Consider the following 18,697-nt stretch of genomic DNA (forward strand, 5'->3'; position numbering starts at 1 on the left):
GCACCATTTGCTTTGATTGGCCTGGCATCTGATCTCGCAAGCCACCGGGGAGGCAAACAAGATAGAATGGTGCATTTGAGTACCTGCGAACGACATGATACTGCCCAGCTTTGCTGCACATGCGGTCAGAGTTTGCATTTCAGCGCATGCATAGCATTGCACCAGGTCTTGAATACCCAAGTACTTACGGAGTACGGAGTAGTAGGGTGCTGATCCTTGGCCAGGGTCGCAGGTGTCAATCAGCCATGTCTTTCCACATGCATCCCACCCACGCTTACGAATGAGACTTGTCATCTTTACGACCAGACTTCTCCCCCCGCCAGGGCCTACGACTCACGAGAGCCTCACTTGAGACCTGCCTTGGGACCTACCGAGTACTACTACTCCGTGCAGCGCCTGCCGTTGTTGTTATCACCGCACATGCACCGCCTGGCCAACCAGGCCTGCAAGTTTTTGCCACCTCGAGCTGCTCCTCTTTCAACTGCAATTGCCCCCAGTGCCAGTCGCTGCTGGTATCCTCAATCGGAGTCAAGCCATCCATCAACCCCGCCTTTTCGCCATCGACGCTTCATCCACCCGAACCCCACTGGAGCGTTGCAAGCGTTGCAGGCGTTGCAGGCGTTACAGTTGAGGCATAACAGTCGAGTTGAGGCACTACAGGCGTTACAGCCTTACGGGCGTTCCAGGCACTGGCGTCTTGGAGCATTCGCGGCGCCCAAACTTGGAATCCATATCAATTGATGATCAACATTGAACCAGACCAGGCTCTGTCGCGCCATTTGGACCTCCTGGAAGTTCGCCAACAGAGGGGCCAGACTGGCCTGTGTGGTGATGCGCTTGTCCCCCATCATCATCCATCGATCCCACCGTCTTCCCATGGAGCTTTGGCTTATCGGTGGCGGCTGCGGCACTTCAGTCTCCCCGAGTCACGGGAGAAACTATCCGACTTCTGGCATGCAAGCGAGCAAGATGCGTGTGCTTGTTTCACGGATCATCATGTAAAATTGAGACCACTTAGGACAGCTCTCGACACTGTAGTCGATGGAGACTCGGTATTTTCACTCTCTTTCATCGATACTCCGTACCTTTCCCGCCGACAAAGGTCGTCATATGAGCTGAGTCGCCATTGTGGAGCGAGACCAGATGTGCGCAACTGAAACACATGTCATTGTGAGCGGTAGGGATATCCGTCGCTCGAGAAATCATGGGTCATCTTCTGAGAAACATTGAATCTGTCCACTTTGCCCGGCCGTGCCGTCATGGCGAGAGAGTACGGATGTACTCCGTACGGAGTGCCTTATGGCTCATCACATCCGAGGGCAGAATAAGTCCCCCTCTACTCCGTACACGTGATCAATGCCGCGTAGCTCAATGGCAGAGCAGTGATGCTATTTGCGAAGATGTTGGATTAGACTGTCTTGGGTCAATGTTAAAGATGGACCAACAGAAGCCACAATCGAGCGACAATGGAGCCGTCCTATGCTCTACATTGACTCTTTTACAGTGTAATAAATTCGCTACTAGTACTTATGATGGTGCGCAATTGTCCTATCAGATTGGTTTTTCTACATTATACGCGTATAGAAATAATAGTATATCTGGCCTTTTGATGGCATGAAATGATGTTATGGGGGTGGCATGCTGCGTTCCATTGAATTCTTATGCATGATATTTGTCTCTCTGAGATCTGATACAGTCATTACTCATATGCGTGCCTCAAACACGGGTGCCAAAGCCTATGCAAACCGCCCTGTCTTGGCTTTAGGGCATAAGACGTGTTGGAAAATGCTAGACACTTGTGATTCTTCATCTTGGGTCCAATTCTTGGGATTAATACTCCTGTAGTTGTGGCGTCTACCCATGCTAGTGGGTTCCGTAAACTCCTCTGGAATACGTTCTTGCAATGTGCTATAGTGCCAGTCATGATATGCGTGTGTACTAGGTAAGTTACCTAGTAGCTGGTACTGGTGGCTACATGGCAGTTTAACTACGAGGTTTTTGTTTGTTCATCTTGCAAGGCTGCAATCCTTTCCCCACAGCAGTTTTGTTGAGTTGGCGAGCAAGATCGTAGGTGAGTGACACAGGCGGTTGACAGCCCGGATCTGTAATCGAGCGCAGCTTTTGGAGCATGTACAAGGCTCTCTGGGCTTTTATTTGGGGGCTTTGGAAATTGTGTTTTTGCATGTGTCTCTTGGCGTTTAAATTAAATAAATGCCAATTATTGCCCGGTTTGTCTCGTCGTTGATACGTGGATTGCTGGGGGCGCGACTTTGAGAATTTCATCTGTGCAGGGTAAATTCAACTTTTGCCATGGACTAGATGTATCATGTGGGTTAAGCCCCGTCGAGCGCCTTGTCGAGTCAAGAACTTTGGCCCGATTGAGGTCTCTAGCTTACTTGCTGGCTTGTGTCTTGACTTTATAATTGTTGTTGAGCATATTTTCTATTCATCGCTGCGCGCTCGCGGCGATTGGCTATGATTTATATAAACGCTACGTCTCGAGTTTGAAGATGCTGCTAGCACAGGTTGTACAAGTGAAAGTCGGGTACCATCTCTATGATGCTGTGAAAAATAAATCAGGGACGCACTAGAGGCTTCGTGAAAGTGTTTTTGTTGTACTGGAAAAGAGGAAGAGCTTATAAACGTGCTGCCTTATTGTAAAAGTCGTTCGGTGTTTACCATACGCGGCTGTCATGAAGTTGTGTCGAGTGTAAAATATGTATCGGATACAATCGATACCCGTGGGGCTGGTAGTAGATAAGCGGAGAAAATATGGAGCGCTTACGCCCGAAGCAAAAAAAGTTTTGCGTTCCTAGGATTCCACTAGTATCACACTTCCAGTACATACTTGAGCCCTATACAATCAAGGCGGCTGTCTCTCAAGAATATTCTCTCCGCTTAGGAGCACAAGTAGCTTATATATAGATAGGTAATTTGAAGAATCAATAGAGTGCGCATAAAGCAAAAGAGAAGTACATAGTGCCTTGACTGAGAATGCCTAATGACAAAAAAAAGAGAGCATAACACCACTTGCACATTCCCCAGATTTCTCTCTATTATCCAGGGAGATGAACTGACCGAGACAGGGGTCGAACCTGCGACCTTCTGATCACACACAAAGTATCGCTCGATACTTCTTGATCGTAGTCAGACGCTCTGCCATTGAGCTACACGGCCGGCTTCTTATTGGTGGCGGGAGACACTATTATTACTTATGCGGCTTCAACAGCTGAGGGCCATCCGATATTCCGTAGTTACTCCCCCAGAGATATATTTCCGTTGGCCATGTCGTCTGATGGATGCCTGGGAATACTCGGATGGAAGTTTAGCTGTTGTGGGCGGCAGTCTTTTACAGATGCTGGCGTGATCATGCAGCGCAGTTTGATCGCGGATTCGCTGGATGTATCAATGTGAGACGGACTTCCTATTCGACTTCTGGATAAGTTTCGTTTATATGAAGATGTATGAGCGATCCATGGGGTAAGGAATACGAGAAACCAGTGAGTAAAGGTTCACCCGGAGAAGAAGCACGGTACAAAGTGTTGTATTCTTAAAAATTCTTTTGCTTTGTTTTATTTTATTTTAAACGGCATTTCGTGCCGCGAGCTGAACAACGTTGCACCGCAGCGTAGGACAGCAAAATGCCTTGCATTATACCATCTACGCATTCACTTAATCCAGGAATATCTCAGGGGCCAAGGGGCAAAGAAAATCCATGTCCAGTTTCGCTATTCGTTACAGTCTTACACTAATATCATCGCTGCACGGAGCAGGAGAGTATGCGGAGCATGCAGATGAAGCATGAACAAAATGAATCAAGGACACCATCAAACACACAACTGCGAAACTTCTCTAGCCACTTCGGTCCTTGACAGCCTTAATCCTCGCCAGCCATGTCCTCTCCATGTCCAGCGTCACCCCTTGCGGATAGAGCTGTGGATCGACACCTTGGCGGACTACCAAGGGGTCAGGATACTTTTCTATAAATGTAGTCTAGTCAGCAAGGCCAATTCCATCCGTGGGCGTGTAATAATTCCTCGACACAGGTTTATGTGACGAGCTCAACACTCATGGACTAGTACGACTGGGACTAACGTGAGCGGAATGCCTGGTCCGACAATCTAGCCATGGCCTTTTCGTATTCATCCTTTCTCCTGGAACTGTTCCCAACGGGCGTGACTGGTTCGGCAACCTCATATTGAGGCTGGGACTGGGAGGACACGGGCACGCCAGCCATGGGAATCGTGCCTGACAAGTTCGTCGAGGCTGGAAGGGGACAGTTGGTGTGACGGTTGGCGAGCTTGAGCTATGGGATCGTGTGCTGTTGGAGATGTACGGAGTACACGAAACGGAATCGCAGATGATGGATCTGGACACAGTCCCTGCGCTGCTCAAAAATGCAAGGCCTCAAGAATATCTCAAAAGGAAACCCGATCCGGCCCCCACGACGCAGAGGGCCCCTCTCACCCTCTCAAGTTGACCCCACTGCGCGGCGTCGTTTGTGGTCAAGTGTCGAGTCTTTCCGACCAGACCAGACATGACTTCCCGCGGGAACTTGGTTGCTGCACCAAAAATGGCACTGGGCCGCAAGTACCAGTCGGCCCACCACCAGACATCCTAGGGCACAAAGACTCTGGCCAGCGACGGAGTATTAGCGCGGTTTCGCTTGGCTCTACTTTTGGAACCGTGGACACCATACTCCTCTCATGCCTCCGACGACGAAGTCTGCATCCCCACCGGGCTGCTGTGCCTTTTTGCAAGCAAAGCATTCTTTGCCGTCCTCCTTGATGCTTCCGTCCTGAGGGAATTGGCGCTGCCTGGTTGTTCTGCTGGATGCACCATCGTTGCTGCTGCCAGCACCTCCCCATTCCCATCCACTCATCCACTCATCCACTCAATCGAACTGGGTGTCATACGACGAGGAAGTCGCCGCTCAAAATGAACAAGTCCGGCATCCCAGATGCCTGGGACGACGATTGGGAAGCCCAGGCGGACAGAGGGGCCGTGGAAGACGACGAGAACCACCAGCAGGGCGGTGTTTCCCTCCAGGCCGCGCAGCCCTTGACGAAAGCCGAGCGCATCACGCTGCATGAAGAGGCGAATAGAAAGATGTGGGAGTCTGCGTATGTCTGCTGTAGCAACACCCTCTCCTTCCCCAGCCTAGCCATGCCGCTTCTTCCCCTGCTCCGACTAACATTGCCATCCAGAGACGCAACTCCCCAGACATTCCACTACCTCGAAGCCAGCAACACTGTCCCCCTAACGTCCACGTTCAAGCCCCAAGTCAAGGTGCTTAGCCGCAAACCCATGATTGCCAAACGTGATGCCACAACGGGCATGTCCCAGCTCTCAATGGACGACGACGACGGCGAAAAGGACCAAAAACAGCCCCAGCCCACCGCCGAGGAGATCCGGGCCAAGCAGAAGCGTGACCTGGAGGAGAAGCAGAGGCGGTACGACGAGGCGCGGGCCAAGATTTTTGGGGAGTCGAACCCGTCAAGTAGGGGATCATCCCCGGGGACGGTGACGCCGCCCCGGGGGGAAAGTAGACATTCTGGGAGGGGTCGTGGACGAGGGGGAGGGGGAGGGCAGCGAAATAATGGTGGTACTACGAATGACGGCGGGAGACTGCCAGATATGAGGAGGGCCAACAATCAAGCCTCATCAGGTAGGGAGCTATACGACCCAAACTTCTCTCCAAAACCGGATGCGATGGCTCAGCGGCGTGGAGGAGGGGAGAGTGACGGCGGATCAGGCAGAGGCACGACATTGAGGGATGACCAGTATCAATTTCAAGCACCGCAGCCACAGCCAGCTATTCGAATGCCGAGGGGACCCGACGGAACTGGCCGAGGGGGATTTGGATTTGCACGTCGCGGTGGGAAAGAGAGCTGATGTTTGGCATACGTCTTCGAAAAAAAGAGAGTCAAAAGCATCCTGATATTTTCGATTCTCTCTTCGTTACAGAAAGAGAGGGAGACAAGGATGACTACCACCCGCCGCCAACTTTACCAGCCAACTGAACCACTTTTTCGGCTTCAGTCCCCTTTCCGACGTCGCTTATGACCTCGCGATACGTCGTGAATGCAAGTCTATCTATGCTAATGCCCGTTACCTCACACCAGTACGCCAGGGTATCATGTATATACGAGCGAGAGATGCCACCCACCACATCCTCGCTGCTCCGAACACCATCGTCATTACCATTTACTGTATCCGCACCATCCACCTCTTCACCAGAAAAATACGCCTCGTCGACTTCCGCCAGCCACTCCTTTTGTTCCTGAGGACCCGGTTTGTCCGAATATTGTTTGCTCCCCTGAGCCACCAGATCATCAGCCTTGAGCTGGCCGCCACCGTTGGTGCAACCTCCTGGACACGCCATGACCTCGACGTAGCTGTACTCGAGAGACGCCGACTTACCCGTCGGTCGTCGGGCGCTGCCAAATGGTTTGCCGCCGGGCATTCGGGACGGGCGAGCAGGTTTCAGCCTCCGGACCAAGTTTTGAATATTTCTGAATCCATAGTAGCGTGCCGCTTTGAACACAGGCTCGCCATTGGCAGCCACAGCAAACTCTACAACATCCGCATTACGACCGCGCGTCGTTTGAATTTTAGCACCAGGTATTTGTGCAGCTTTGCACTGCAAGACATGATAGAGGAGGCCGCCCGAGGAGCCTGCCATGCGTGGGACTCTTGGGGACGCTCGGGCGGGGAATAAGAAGCTGTGTAGTCGTGCGTCGGGAAACGGCACCGCAGGTTCTAGTAGAGAGCTGGTGGCGCCGCCGTTGTCGCGCGGGATATCGAAGAAATTGAGCCCTCTTGATTCAGCAAGCATGAGAACCTCCTTGCTTGTGATGACGCAATCCACGTCCCTTACGCCTCGTCCCGGAAGCCCTGATCCCGCCCACACCTCGTCCGTGAGCTCCTCCCGGCTGGCTTCGAGTTTCTTATCGAAGCACGGCATAACCGCCAGGTGCCATATCCTACTCGGCGGGATGCCCAGTTTCCTACTCAGCGTAGTCTTGAGAATCGTCCCCATCAGCGCCTGCGGGGACTTGACCCTCGACAAGTGCGGCAGGACATGAGGATGCGTCTTCTCCGCGTAGCACACCCACCCAGGACACACAGACGACAGTATCGGCTGCGCAGGCGCATTGCCCCCAGGCCTGGCCGTGCGCCCGAGAACCTCATCCGCGCCCAGGACAAGGGCCGCCTCCCTGGCGACGTTGGTATCAACAACCCACGTAAACCCGTTCCTCCACCTCCCACCGCCCGCCAACCCCCAGCGTTCGCTCCGCAGCAGCCTGTCCAGCATGCGTCCTGCCTGTGCCTCGGACACGCCCTTGCCGCAGGCGGCCGCCAGGTTCGCCCTCGTCTGCGGGCTCACGCTCGCCACGAACAGCCTGGCATGCTCATTCTCCAGCCCTTGCACCCTGAGCCCGCCTCCCTCGGCACCGTCGTCGACGATGCTCAACCCCGGGGCCGAGTCCAGCGTCGACAGGACCTCGGCGTGGCTCTGTAGGCTGACGAGCACCGCCTCCGCGGACGTGACGCACCCCGAGCACGCGAGACAGTCCGTCAGCGATATCTGCGCGGCGGAAGCAGCGTCGACGCCGCCGCCGCCGACCCGCGGCTGGTGCCCGGCGGGTGTTGCCCGTCGAGAATGACCTCGGTCTCGAGGAGCGCCCGATCCTGCTCCTGCCCCTGCGCTTGCCCTTGCGGCGGAGGAGCCGCCGGCAGCGTCTCGATGGGCTTTATGCACGCTACGCCCGGGGAAATAAAGTCGTTTAGGTCGTCGACTGAGAGAATGGCGCTCATGTTTGCGTCGGCGTCATGTGGGGAGTTGTTGAGAAGAAAAAAGGGTGGCGAGTTTGCGATTTGAGAGAGTGAATTTATTAGTATCTCCTGAAAAGAGAAGAAGAAAAAGGAAGCCTAAGAAATGGAAAAGGACAAAAAAAATGTAGACGGATTCGAGGTATCGTTTAAGAAACGAAAAATAGCTCGAGTGGCAAACGGGATTTGCTACCAACTCTGCGCATGTAATCATGTCAGTCGGTGCAGTGTCGGGCAATAAAAAGTCGGGGATTGGAAATGGACGTGCGGGCGGCGCTGAGACCCCGCCAACTAATACATGTAAGGTCTTCTCAGTGCTGGCTGTGGCGGCTTGCGACATCGGCCGGAGGACGGGATTGCTCGGCGGCTGGACCTTTTTTTTTTCCTGCCGTGGTGGTCGGCAAAATCAACCAGCCCGCTGGTTCGACTTGGTGCTGGCGACTGGATATTTCAAACCGAGGATAACTGCGGTATACGTGATGTGATGCTAGTAGCCATGTGTCTGCGTGGTTGTCACTGCGTAGAATATATTCATCCACGGCCGTGGTTCCCTATGCATGGATTCAACTCGGGCACTCGCTTTGCACTTGGCGCATTTAGGCTACGGCAAGTGCTTGAATATATCCCATTGAAAAAAGATATCAAAAAAAAGAGAAATAACGCTCGTCCAAGGCATACCAATACCAAAGTCACAAACCCCCCCAACTCCCCAACTCCTGTCCTAATTAATGCATCCTTCGACCTTCTCCGTGTCAAGCGCCCATGCCATCCCATTAAACACTAGGACGGGAAACAAATGTTGTGCCATCCCGATGCAACCTATGCCTCTGCAGCCTGGGCCTTCTTGGGGGGCACGGCCACGCCATTGCCGTTGGTTTTCTCGCTGTCCTTGGAGCCCACGACGCCAGAGACCTGAACATCGGCGGTGCCGTCGAGTATGGCCTTGCGTCGGTCGTGCCAGTCAACCTCGCTCTTGATGACCTGTGACAGCAGCACTTCCTTCTCCAGCCACTCCTTGTAGTATACCTTTTCCCACTCCTTGCATTCCTTCCTGAGCGCCTCGCCGACCTCGTCGGCCCATTTCGACTCCCAGTAGCATTTGCGATACAGCTTGTCCACCGAGAAGGAGAGCTCCTCTGACGAAAACAGGTCGCTGGGCAGGGCGGTAAAGAAGTCCGAGTTGGCAGAGTCCCCGTTTACGGCGTCGCCTGTTTCATCATCGCCCGTACCCCCGTGTGACTGCGGCGTTTTGATGATGATTTTGAGCTTGTTTGACTTGCCAGCAGTGCCGGATTGCATAGACTTTGGCACCGGATCTGAAGGCCGCAGGGCCTCGGTTTCGTGGACGGTTCGCATGTGCTTTGCCAGGGCGTCGGACCTGGTGAAGGAGCGGTCGCATTCTAGGACCACAATGTTAGCCATTGAACCTCTCCAAATGTGGGAGCAGCGTGTATTCTGTCCTACCAGGCAAGTAGCAATAGAAGGGCTTTTCCCGGGTGTGGCTGCGCATGTGCGCCTTAAGGGCATACCCGCTGGCATGGGGAAGGCCCTTCCTGCTGCACGTCTTCCATTCGCACGTGTACTTCTTCTGGCGATTCTCAATGTGCGAGTTGTGGATGTGCTCGACCAACTTGTCCATGTCGCCTTGGTCGCCGGCGGGGCAGCCATCCCAGTCGCAGACAGTCACCTGGTCCTGGAAGTCGTCTTCCTCGAGTCGTGCATTCACGGGTGAGCTGGGGATATCGCCTGAAGTGTCCGAGGATACATCCGACATGCCCTCGAGGGTATCCGGAACCGGCACGGCGTCGTGTTCGACTTCTGGCACAACGGCAGACGACGTGGTGGATTGCGCGTCGACTCTTTGTCGCTTGGACGGGCGGAGGGAGGCCTCGTCTTCTTCATGGCCATCCTCCTCATAGGCCTCGGAACCGGACCCCATTGATGAAAGAGGCGAGTCGGGGGGCGAGTATCGTCGTGCCATGGCCTGCGCGTCGCGAATGGACCTCGCGACAGCTCAGGACAAGGTGTAACGAGGGATTCGAGGGTGTTTGACGAGGGTGGATTGCAGTGGACGTCGTCGGTGGGAGCCGCGCAGTTGTTGGGGTGACTGCGAAGGATTGAGATAATTGAGAGATGTGGCCACGAGGCTGATGGGATGGGAAGCGACCAGACGAAGCTCGTCGTAGCCGAAAATTGGCTGCCAAGGGGAACAAGGCGACACACGGTGTGGATGCGCATGCACGAGCTTTTTGTCCTCCGTGGCCGTCTGGCGGCCCTGGCGGCCCTGGCGGCAGATGGAGCATACAGTGTGAAACCCGTCAGAGACTCGCTCTTCGCACTCGAGCTAACCAATGCAAGTCGGCCAAGAATCCAACTCCCAAGCCGATCACAAACATGTCAAACATCCGTTCAGTTTGCGAAGCATCCGTCGGGTCTCTCATGGAAGGACTGGTAAAACTGATCCGAGAAAATTCGTCGTTGTAGACCGTTTCACAAAAACCACTTGGTTGTGCTAGAGCATAGGTAACGCTTGTTTGCGTTGCACGGCTGATGGTAGGTTTACTCTTAGACTCTGGTTCGAGGCTCGATAAATGAACATGTGAAATCGTGTAAACGAGAAAATTACAGTGATAACCATGTACCTACACCAAGTTGGGGAGAGCCGGCAAAAGCCTGCAGTGTTCCGCCTCTTCAAGCGGCAGTACGTGTTGTAATGTAAGTAAATGACTGTATACGCACCAAGTCTTTTGCCCGCCATATATCGAAACGCCTCTCTACGAGACCCTCGAACATAATTATCCCAAAGGGCTCGAGATGCTTCCCATATTGAATCCTATCGGACGAATGCTACCTTTTCGAGACAACAAGGTTTCCGAAACTCTTTGCTGATGTCACAGTCTCACTCTGTATTTGGGGATAGGTTTCCCAAAAATCGCCTCCAATCCGAAATGGTCTCAAACGAGAATGGCAACAAAGGTTTAAGAATGGTTTCCATGTCCATTGTGTTATCGGCATTGCCGCCTTATAATTGGACGAACAGCTAGACTCTCGCCGACCTGTACGAGGTCAGCATACCGACATATCAGGTTGATAGGAACTGATAGGAATAGCTACAGTTAAGATGACGTATAAATCAATTCCTTTATCCCACTCGAAAAATCCAAATTTGGAGGGCAACGGAAACCAAATCACTTCTTCCTTCTTCCAAAACACCATGATCACCATCTTCGTACTTGTCGCCCTGACGGGCCTCACGTTTGCTAACCCGCTTGATTTGCAACCCCGAGAAGACGCCAAAGAAGATAACTTTGATCTTTGCAGACTCTTGGGATGTCATCGGCCGCGCACTGTCACCAGAACACTGGTATATACCATCACGTCTACGGCTACATCTTCAGCCACAGCCACCGCAACAGCAACTATAACCACCACTCTGGACTGCTCGCCATCTGCATCCACCACCCTCAGGACTACGGCTACGACATCTGACTTTACTTCTACCGGAACCTCAGCTACTACAGCGACTTCATCCGATACCACGGCTTCGATTGATACCACCTCTACCGACACGGCAGCCCCGACTGATATCACCACGTCGGCTGATATCACTACGTCGACTGATATCACTACGTCTACTGACATCACTACGTCGACTGAGACCACTTCGGCCGACACCACAGCCGCTCCCACAACTCTGACTGATGCTTCAACTGATGTCAGTGGCTCAACTGGTGCCACCACCTCGACTGGCGTGACCATCTCGACCAACACTACTTTAACTGGTGTCACGGCCTCGAGCGACATCACCATCCCAACTTACACGGCTTCAACAACTGATTTCACCACTTCAGCTGACACAACTACTTCGACTGAAGCCGCAACTTCAGGCACCACCACAGCAGAAGCCACAGACACCACAACAGCAGCCGCCAGCACATCCTCATCATCATCATCATCATCATCGACCACGGGCCTCCAATCCCCTCTATCCACACTAGTCCCCTTCAACTGCTCCGCAGACGCCTTCTTCATCCAGGACCGCCTCCTCCTCAGCGTCAACCTCCAGACGGGCGAGAGAAAAACCCTGTCCTCCAGCGTCGGCGGCTCCTCCGCCCGAGTCAGCGCCATAGGCTTCAACCCCCTCGACAACTTCATCTACGGGCTCCAGAACAAGACGGTCGTCCGGGTCGGGCACGACGGCGCCCTGCAGCGCGTGGCCGAGGGCGACATGGCCGCCAACGCAGGCGACGTCGACAGCAACGGCCAGCTCTACTACACCGCGGGCGGCAGGGCCTGGGCCCGGGTCGACCTGAAGCCCGGGTCCGCGCGGTACGGGCAGGTCGTGGCCAGGGGCACGTCCGACTCGAGCGCCCTGCCGGGGAACCTGGCCGCCGGGGACTGGGCCTTCACGCCCGCCGCGCCGGGGTACCTGCACAGCGTGGCCGTGGGCGACCTCGGCCTCGTCTACCTGGTGAGGTGGGATCTGGCCTCGCACCGGTGGGAGGTGAGGCACAAGGACTTGCCGAGCTTCGGCATCCAGGGCGGCGTGTTTGGCGCCGTCGTCGCCACGAGCGACGGCGTCCTGTACGCCTCGCATAACCTGAGCGGGGTCGTCTTGAGGATCCCGCTCGACGACCCTGAGGGCACGAGGAAGGTCAAGGTGCGGGTGCCCAGGGCGGCTTTCAGCGACGGCTGTAGGTGTGCTTCGAGGCCGGATGTCGCGGTTTGATTGGGATGGGATGGGGCTGTGATTGGAGAGAGAGAGAGAGAGAGAGAACGGGACAATTTTGATGGAGACTGCGAGTTTTCTTGGGCAAAGGCTTTCCAGATATGTCATGATTGAGACTTTCATCTAATCCTCGTTAAGTTTTGCATATTTAAAACTAAAATCCACCGCTTCCAACTCCAAGCCTCTTCCATGTGCGTCAACAAATCCTTCGTCCAATGAAAAAAACAAAAACAAGAGAGATGTGTTTTGGTCAGAGGGGAAAGAACAAGATGTATTTTCTTGCTGTAAGGCGCTTTTTGGGGAAAGATTAAAAAAACACACGACATGAAACTTTTTCGCTTGCTTTGGGGTATCTAAGCGTGTCCGTTGGTCCCAAGAACCTGGCGCCTTTGCTTAACAGCGTCGGCGAGCACGTCGAGGACAGACTCGGTATCTTGCCAGTTGATGCAGGCGTCGGTGATGCTGACGCCGTACTTGAGGGCCGACTTGCCCTCGGCGGGGACTTTTTGGTTGCCTTTTTGTCAACATGTTAGTGCCATGCTCCCTTTTTTGTTTCTTCCTTCTATTGCAAACGAAGAGACACAACCAAAAAATAAAATAATCACCAAGCAGAGACGTACCCTCGTTGTGATTACTCTCAATCATGACACCCATGATACCAGTCTCCCCCTTGGAGATTTGCTCAGCAATATTGGCAGCAACCTTGGGCTGGTTCCTATGATCCTTGAGCGAGTTGCCATGGCTGCAGTCAACCATGAGTCTCGGAGAAACGCCCTTCTTCTCCAGGGCAGCTTTGGCCTCGGCAATGCTAGCAGCGTCGTAGTTGGTCCCCCGAGTGCCGCCTCGCAGGATAACAAAGCAGTCCTCGTTTCCAGTGGTGCCGACAATGGCAACAACACCGGGCTTGGTGACGGACAGGAAGTGGTGAGGGTGCCTGACGGCGCCAATGGCGTCAATAGCAACGCCCAGCGAGCCGTCGGTGCCGTTCTTGAATCCCACGGGGAAGCTCAGGCCGCTGGCCAGCTCGCGATGAAGCTGGCTCTCGGTGGTCCGGGCGCCAATAGCACCAACAGAGAGCAAGTCGGCCAGGAACTGGGGGGAGATGGTATCCAGCATCTCACTGGCAATGGGCATGCCCTTGGCGGTCAGGTCGACGAAGAGCTGGCGGGCCAGGCGCAAGCCCTTGTTGATCTTGAAGCTGCCGTCGATGTCGGGGTCGTTGATGAGGCCCTTCCAGCCAACAGTGGTGCGGGGCTTCTCGAGGTACGAGCGCATGACGATGAGGAGCTCGTCCTTGTGCTTCTCGCGAGCCTGCAGCAGGAGGTCGCAGTAGGCGAGGGCGGCTTCGGGGTCGTGGATGGAGCAGGGGCCGACGACGACGAGCAGACGTTTTCGCTCGTCCGTGTCGTTTACCACGGCGGCGACTTCATCTCTTGATTCGATAACGGTCCTTTTGGAAGCCGTGGTCTGGGGGATTTCGTGCTGCAGCAGGTCGGGCGGCGTGAGAGGGTTGTAGCCTCGAACTGGCGGACAGAGTCAGTCAGTCAGCAACAGGGCAAAAGAACAAGGGACTAGGAGCGCGTACTTCTCCAATCTTCAGAGTCGGCCTTGTTGCCAACATTTTTGTTTTCAATGTAGAACTGCTGGACACATGTCATTCATGAGTCACCCCGCCATATGTACAACAAGAAGGTGCCAAGGAGGGGCAGCGCAAGCGTCAACTTACCGACATTGTGGAACAACACAAGGGATGTATAGAGGAAGCGAAAGAACTGAGGGTTTGAAGAGAGAGTACAATTGGGCCAGCCGAACTGTATAAATCGACCGAAGAAACTGCGTTGTGCGATGGCAAGAGAGGTGTGATGTGCAGATGTAGACCTGCGAGAAATGGCGTGTCCCAAAATAAAAAAAAATAAATTTTGGGCCGCCGTCACACTCACAAGCACCCAAAGGATGGCCGGCGTCGGCGACAGCTCGAGGCCAAGATGAGTCGCACAGAGGCTCCCAGATCCATGCAACGGGCCAGGTGGCCCATTCAGCGATGCGACTAGGAGATGCACCGAGTCAAATGAACTACATACGATTGACACATGCATGCTTACATGCAAGTGAGCGCCTTTGACCCATCATTGATCACGGCATCCCATGCTTACTTGCTCCGATGTCCGTCATGAGATGAGAGGCACCGAGTACGGAGTACATACATGCACATACAGTTCAGTCTGGTGCAGTACTTAAGTAGTTAAGTACTTAAGTAAGCTGTGCATAAGGTGATATTGGTGGCTCCAGAGGCGACGGGTGGTCAATTGCCTCGCTGCTATTGGCCCGAGTGGCCCAAGTACATGTACTTGTTGCTTCTCTCCTCTCGGCGCCGCAACACGGAGCCCAAGCCTAAACATGCATACATTGAGGTATGTGCTGGTTTTGACAACAATCTTAACATCTTACTTAATCCAACGACATCCACCAAAACTTGCGTCATTGCAACCCTTGCTGGTCCACCTGGCGGCCCGTCATCTCGAACCAGTCAGTGCACATGTGCGAGTTCGCTCTCAACTCGTCGTGTGTTTTGACCGCCAGTAAGCTGGGGGAGTGTGGCCAAAAAATTGACGTGTCTGGACCATTCACGCCCTTGGATGACATGGCAAGATCCGTCAGCCGAGATCGATCTCTCAGGAGACAGATGACCTGGCAGGGGGACGAAGTGGTGCCTCCGTCATCTGTTGTGTCAAACTTAAACAGCCATCATGTGAGAACAACGAGCCCAATCACACAACAAACTCATCCCATACATGCCCTCGCCGTATTCATGCAGGGTTCCAGCGTGACGAGAAAGATGGTCCATAGAATAAGGATCAACAAAAAAAAAAGAGGGAACGAGAAGCGGAGAAACCATGTACAGTTGTGCCATGTGCGTTGCGCTACAGAGTGTCCATTCTAGTTCGTATTCTATCGTGCCAAGCATGCATATACAATGTAAAACGACTTCATGCGACAAATTCGTTGCAAATGAGCTCTTCCCACGCCTTGCCGGTCGTCCAGACTTGCTGAAGCAAGAGTCGAGTAGAGTGTACCTACAGCGCCACCCCCTCTTGGTCAATAACGTCTTCGACTCCCCGGAACAAAACCCCAAAGAATATCTCACGTACCTGTTTCATGCCGCTCTTCTCCGCATTGGTTAACCGGCCCAGGAGTTTCGTCTGCTGACGCTCCGTGAGGGCCTCGCAGCCTGCCGTGAATATCGGGAATAGATAGCGCGTCTTGGCCACCCCTCGAGTTCCAATCTGCTCGAGACACTGCATAATCCTCCGCACACTTCCTTGTACGTCCGGGTGGTCCGTTGCCTTTCCGAGGACTCTGCGGTGCAAATGTATCATACCAGCCCAGTGGAAGGCCTCGTTCACACCGGCCATTTCCGCCAAGTCCCTCATGTGAATACTGCCGGCCCTCACATGCGGACAAGGTCTTGAAGATTGCCTCAGACTCTCCATCAGGTGCTTTTCCAGCAACAGTGCTTGTTCCACCATGGTCGGCTGAGGACACCAGCCCTGCAACAGTTGGCCGTCCAGTCTGAATCGTTCGCCTTGACATTGCTTGGCCAACTCTGCCACTTGACCAAGCAAGCGCGCGCATTTCACCGATATCCCCATCATGCAATCAATCTCGTCCAAGTCATTGGCACATCTACGAGTCTCAGACGGTGGGAAGTAGACCTGTGACTTACAAGTCATATCCAAAAGCGGCCCTGCCATAAGACCGCCCATGACGTCTATGTAACCCAACCAACTCTGGATAAACCACATCCCCTCCACCATCGTGTCTTGGGGGCCGTGGTCCAGACATTTGGCAAGGAGACCTCTCGCATGGGCAACATGCTCGCGCCACGAAACGCCCCGGCCGAATGCACCGGGAGACATGATTTCCAGGGCAATGAGCATGACCGCCATGGCCAGTGTGACATTGGGCATCGAAGAAGATGCACCGAGCAACGACTCTCTAAGAGCCGGAAAAACAGACTGAGCCCACTCTGCCATTCGCATTTGAGGCAAGCCCGTTTCCAAGAGTTGCGACCGATGCGCAGCTTCACTAAATCAGTCTATGTACCTGTGCGTGTGGGGGGTTGAGACGAGAAGATAAGGAAGTCATACCAGAATATGCAAGGATAAGACTCATCAAAGGCTCACTTTTGAGAGCCATAACCACAAGTTGTGTCCGCAAAGGGTTTGTATTGTCATCATGGTATGGTACCAAGACTACTCCGTACATCAGCCGCATTAGGAGGGTAACACAATGGACGGCATAAAATACATCATACCGTGGGAGGTGTGGTTCAGAAAGTGGTGCTATTGGCATGCATGGTTAGTGTTGCACGACATAATGCAAGGGCCTGGCCATCTTACAAAGTACTGCAATGTCCAAAAAATGTTAGTTGGTGACTTATCCATTGGGAGGGGAGGGCTTGATATGATATCTCCTCCAAGTACGCACCAGCAGGTTCATCTTGTTTCGTTTCAACCTGTTTATGCAACTCGATTAATATTTCCTTTTCCAGGGTAGCATCTGAGGGGAGAGTGAGATTGTGACATTGCCTTACATGTCTGGCAATGGCTCGAGAGCCCATGGTATCACTACTGGAACCACGTTCTTATAGTAGTATTGATTTAGGCCACTCATCCTGTCTCGAATTTGCCAAGGCATGGCCTCTTCTCCAAAGTCTACGACTCCGCTTGCGGAATTGTACGCTGTGGAGGGAAGCAGGACTACGGTAATGGCATCGTCATTCTTCAGCAGGTCTTCATCTGCCGCCCCTGAATCATAACCATAAAATGCACCATTTCCGCAAGGATATACATCTGAGTTGCTTAGAGTCTCCTGAAGACCATACGCTCCTGGCTCCTCCGATAGATGCCCAGACTGTGGTGGTGAATTTTCAGAGAAACCCTTACCAGACCCCCAGGAATCAGGAGACCCAAGAGAGGGAAATTCAGTCCAGTTTGAGCGACTTGTAATGTCATCACTGTATGATGAAAGTGTAGGAGTAAGCGGACTGTCAAGTACATTGGGGTACGAGGGCCACGTCGCCGACGTGCTTTTCTGTGTATAGCTCGGACAAGGCATTAATTGCGACTTCCCGATGTCTAGTTCTGTAAACTCGGTAAAAGACTTGGTTTTCTTGTGTCCTGCAGCGCCGACTGCAGGTGAATTTATCAGCGAGCCTCTGTAAGGAGAGCTTACCGACGTAGCCCCTTGCGAGTGTCCGAGGTGCCGCTTTGCAATATAGCCCTCCGAAGGCCCAGCACCACCACTCAAGTGTTGTTGGGACTCATCAATAAAGATGAGAGTGTTATTAAATGAGTTTTCTTGCTTTCCAGCATCATTGGTTGTTGTCATGTTTTTGAACACCGATGTCGGGACAAGGGGTTGCTGAATTCTGCCCTCCTTGTAAGAGTCTGCGCCATCCAGTTCCTGGCCAGAGATCATGAAATGATCTGGAAGTTCGGGATTCTCGGCCGACAACTCATGGGACATTTGGTCCAGCTTGCCCTCTGGCCAGGGGTTGCCGCAGCTGTTTTCTCCAACGAATTGGCTTTTGGTGTGCCGGCCGGACCAGTTCAGCCGGACGCTGTAATCGCAGACATCGCCAACTTTGAGACAGCTTTTCGATTAAAAAGCAAAACAGAACAGTCAGCCTTGGTGTAGCACCAGATGCGTCCACCTGGGAGTTCCAGGGCCTCTCGAGGCAGGACAGTTGGATCTCGGCAGACTTGGAAAATTTGCGTTCCTGTTTCAACACTTACTTCTTGCAATAGGGGTGCTCCTCGCCGCATTTGATTTTTTTTCCCTTGCAAGGCCTGGGAAAGGTTGAGTCAGTCATTGTGTATACCTTGTGTATATCAACGGTACGTGTGATACTGACCAACAGCCTTTGCGGCTCCTTCGCTTGGGCTCGCGAGCTCCTGGTTTTTTTTGGCGCGGCATGACTTGACGTACGTTTCATGCCTAGATGGGTGTTGAGCTGGCTCCAACTGGGACAACAGAGGTAGATATCACAACGAGGGTGGCAGAATCTGATGATCATGCGCTGACGTATCCGAGTGCAGTGACGGCAATCGCGGCTAGGAAAACAATCAG

The 18,697-nt window shown here is 53.4% G+C and overlaps 7 protein-coding genes across 7 annotated transcripts; 2 read left to right on the forward strand and 5 right to left on the reverse strand.

Annotated features, from left to right (window-relative positions):
- Nucleotides 1-3,852: 3,852 nt before the first annotated feature.
- MAA_11220 (Protein kinase-like protein) lies at nt 3,853-4,237 on the reverse strand (the record flags this gene model as incomplete). Its single annotated transcript, XM_011413200.1, has 2 exons — nt 3,853-3,980; nt 4,096-4,237. The coding sequence occupies 2 exons, from the start codon at nt 4,235-4,237 to the stop codon at nt 3,853-3,855; spliced, it is 270 nt and encodes an 89-aa protein (XP_011411502.1).
- Nucleotides 4,238-4,938: 701 nt separating this feature from the next.
- MAA_04233 (uncharacterized protein) lies at nt 4,939-5,895 on the forward strand (the record flags this gene model as incomplete). The annotated part of the gene is made up of 1 exon (XM_007822231.1): nt 4,939-5,895. One exon carries the CDS (start codon nt 4,939-4,941, stop codon nt 5,893-5,895), a length of 957 nt encoding a protein of 318 aa, XP_007820422.1.
- Nucleotides 5,896-5,989: 94 nt separating this feature from the next.
- MAA_04232 (cytosolic Fe-S cluster assembly factor NAR1) lies at nt 5,990-7,821 on the reverse strand (the record flags this gene model as incomplete). The annotated part of the gene is made up of 2 exons (XM_007822230.2): nt 5,990-7,636; nt 7,672-7,821. 2 exons carry the CDS (start codon nt 7,819-7,821, stop codon nt 5,990-5,992), a joined length of 1,797 nt encoding a protein of 598 aa, XP_007820421.2.
- Nucleotides 7,822-8,655: 834 nt separating this feature from the next.
- MAA_04230 (zinc finger domain-containing protein) lies at nt 8,656-9,817 on the reverse strand (the record flags this gene model as incomplete). The annotated part of the gene is made up of 2 exons (XM_007822228.1): nt 8,656-9,236; nt 9,301-9,817. 2 exons carry the CDS (start codon nt 9,815-9,817, stop codon nt 8,656-8,658), a joined length of 1,098 nt encoding a protein of 365 aa, XP_007820419.1.
- Nucleotides 9,818-11,050: 1,233 nt separating this feature from the next.
- MAA_04229 (proline rich protein 5MeD) lies at nt 11,051-12,565 on the forward strand (the record flags this gene model as incomplete). Its single annotated transcript, XM_007822227.1, has 1 exon — nt 11,051-12,565. One exon carries the CDS (start codon nt 11,051-11,053, stop codon nt 12,563-12,565), a length of 1,515 nt encoding a protein of 504 aa, XP_007820418.1.
- Nucleotides 12,566-12,918: 353 nt separating this feature from the next.
- MAA_04228 (phospho-2-dehydro-3-deoxyheptonate aldolase) lies at nt 12,919-14,297 on the reverse strand (the record flags this gene model as incomplete). Its single annotated transcript, XM_007822226.1, has 4 exons — nt 12,919-13,079; nt 13,186-14,088; nt 14,151-14,208; nt 14,292-14,297. 4 exons carry the CDS (start codon nt 14,295-14,297, stop codon nt 12,919-12,921), a joined length of 1,128 nt encoding a protein of 375 aa, XP_007820417.1.
- Nucleotides 14,298-15,552: 1,255 nt separating this feature from the next.
- On the reverse strand, nt 15,553-18,094 carry MAA_11221 (uncharacterized protein; the record flags this gene model as incomplete). Its single annotated transcript, XM_011413201.1, has 3 exons — nt 15,553-15,612; nt 15,715-16,651; nt 17,160-18,094. The coding sequence occupies 3 exons, from the start codon at nt 18,092-18,094 to the stop codon at nt 15,553-15,555; spliced, it is 1,932 nt and encodes a 643-aa protein (XP_011411503.1).
- Between the last annotated feature and the right edge of the window lie 603 nt (nt 18,095-18,697).

This window comes from Metarhizium robertsii (assembly GCF_000187425.2).
Source record: "Metarhizium robertsii ARSEF 23 chromosome Unknown MAA_Scf_5, whole genome shotgun sequence".
Taxonomy (NCBI): Eukaryota; Fungi; Ascomycota; class Sordariomycetes; order Hypocreales; family Clavicipitaceae; genus Metarhizium; species Metarhizium robertsii.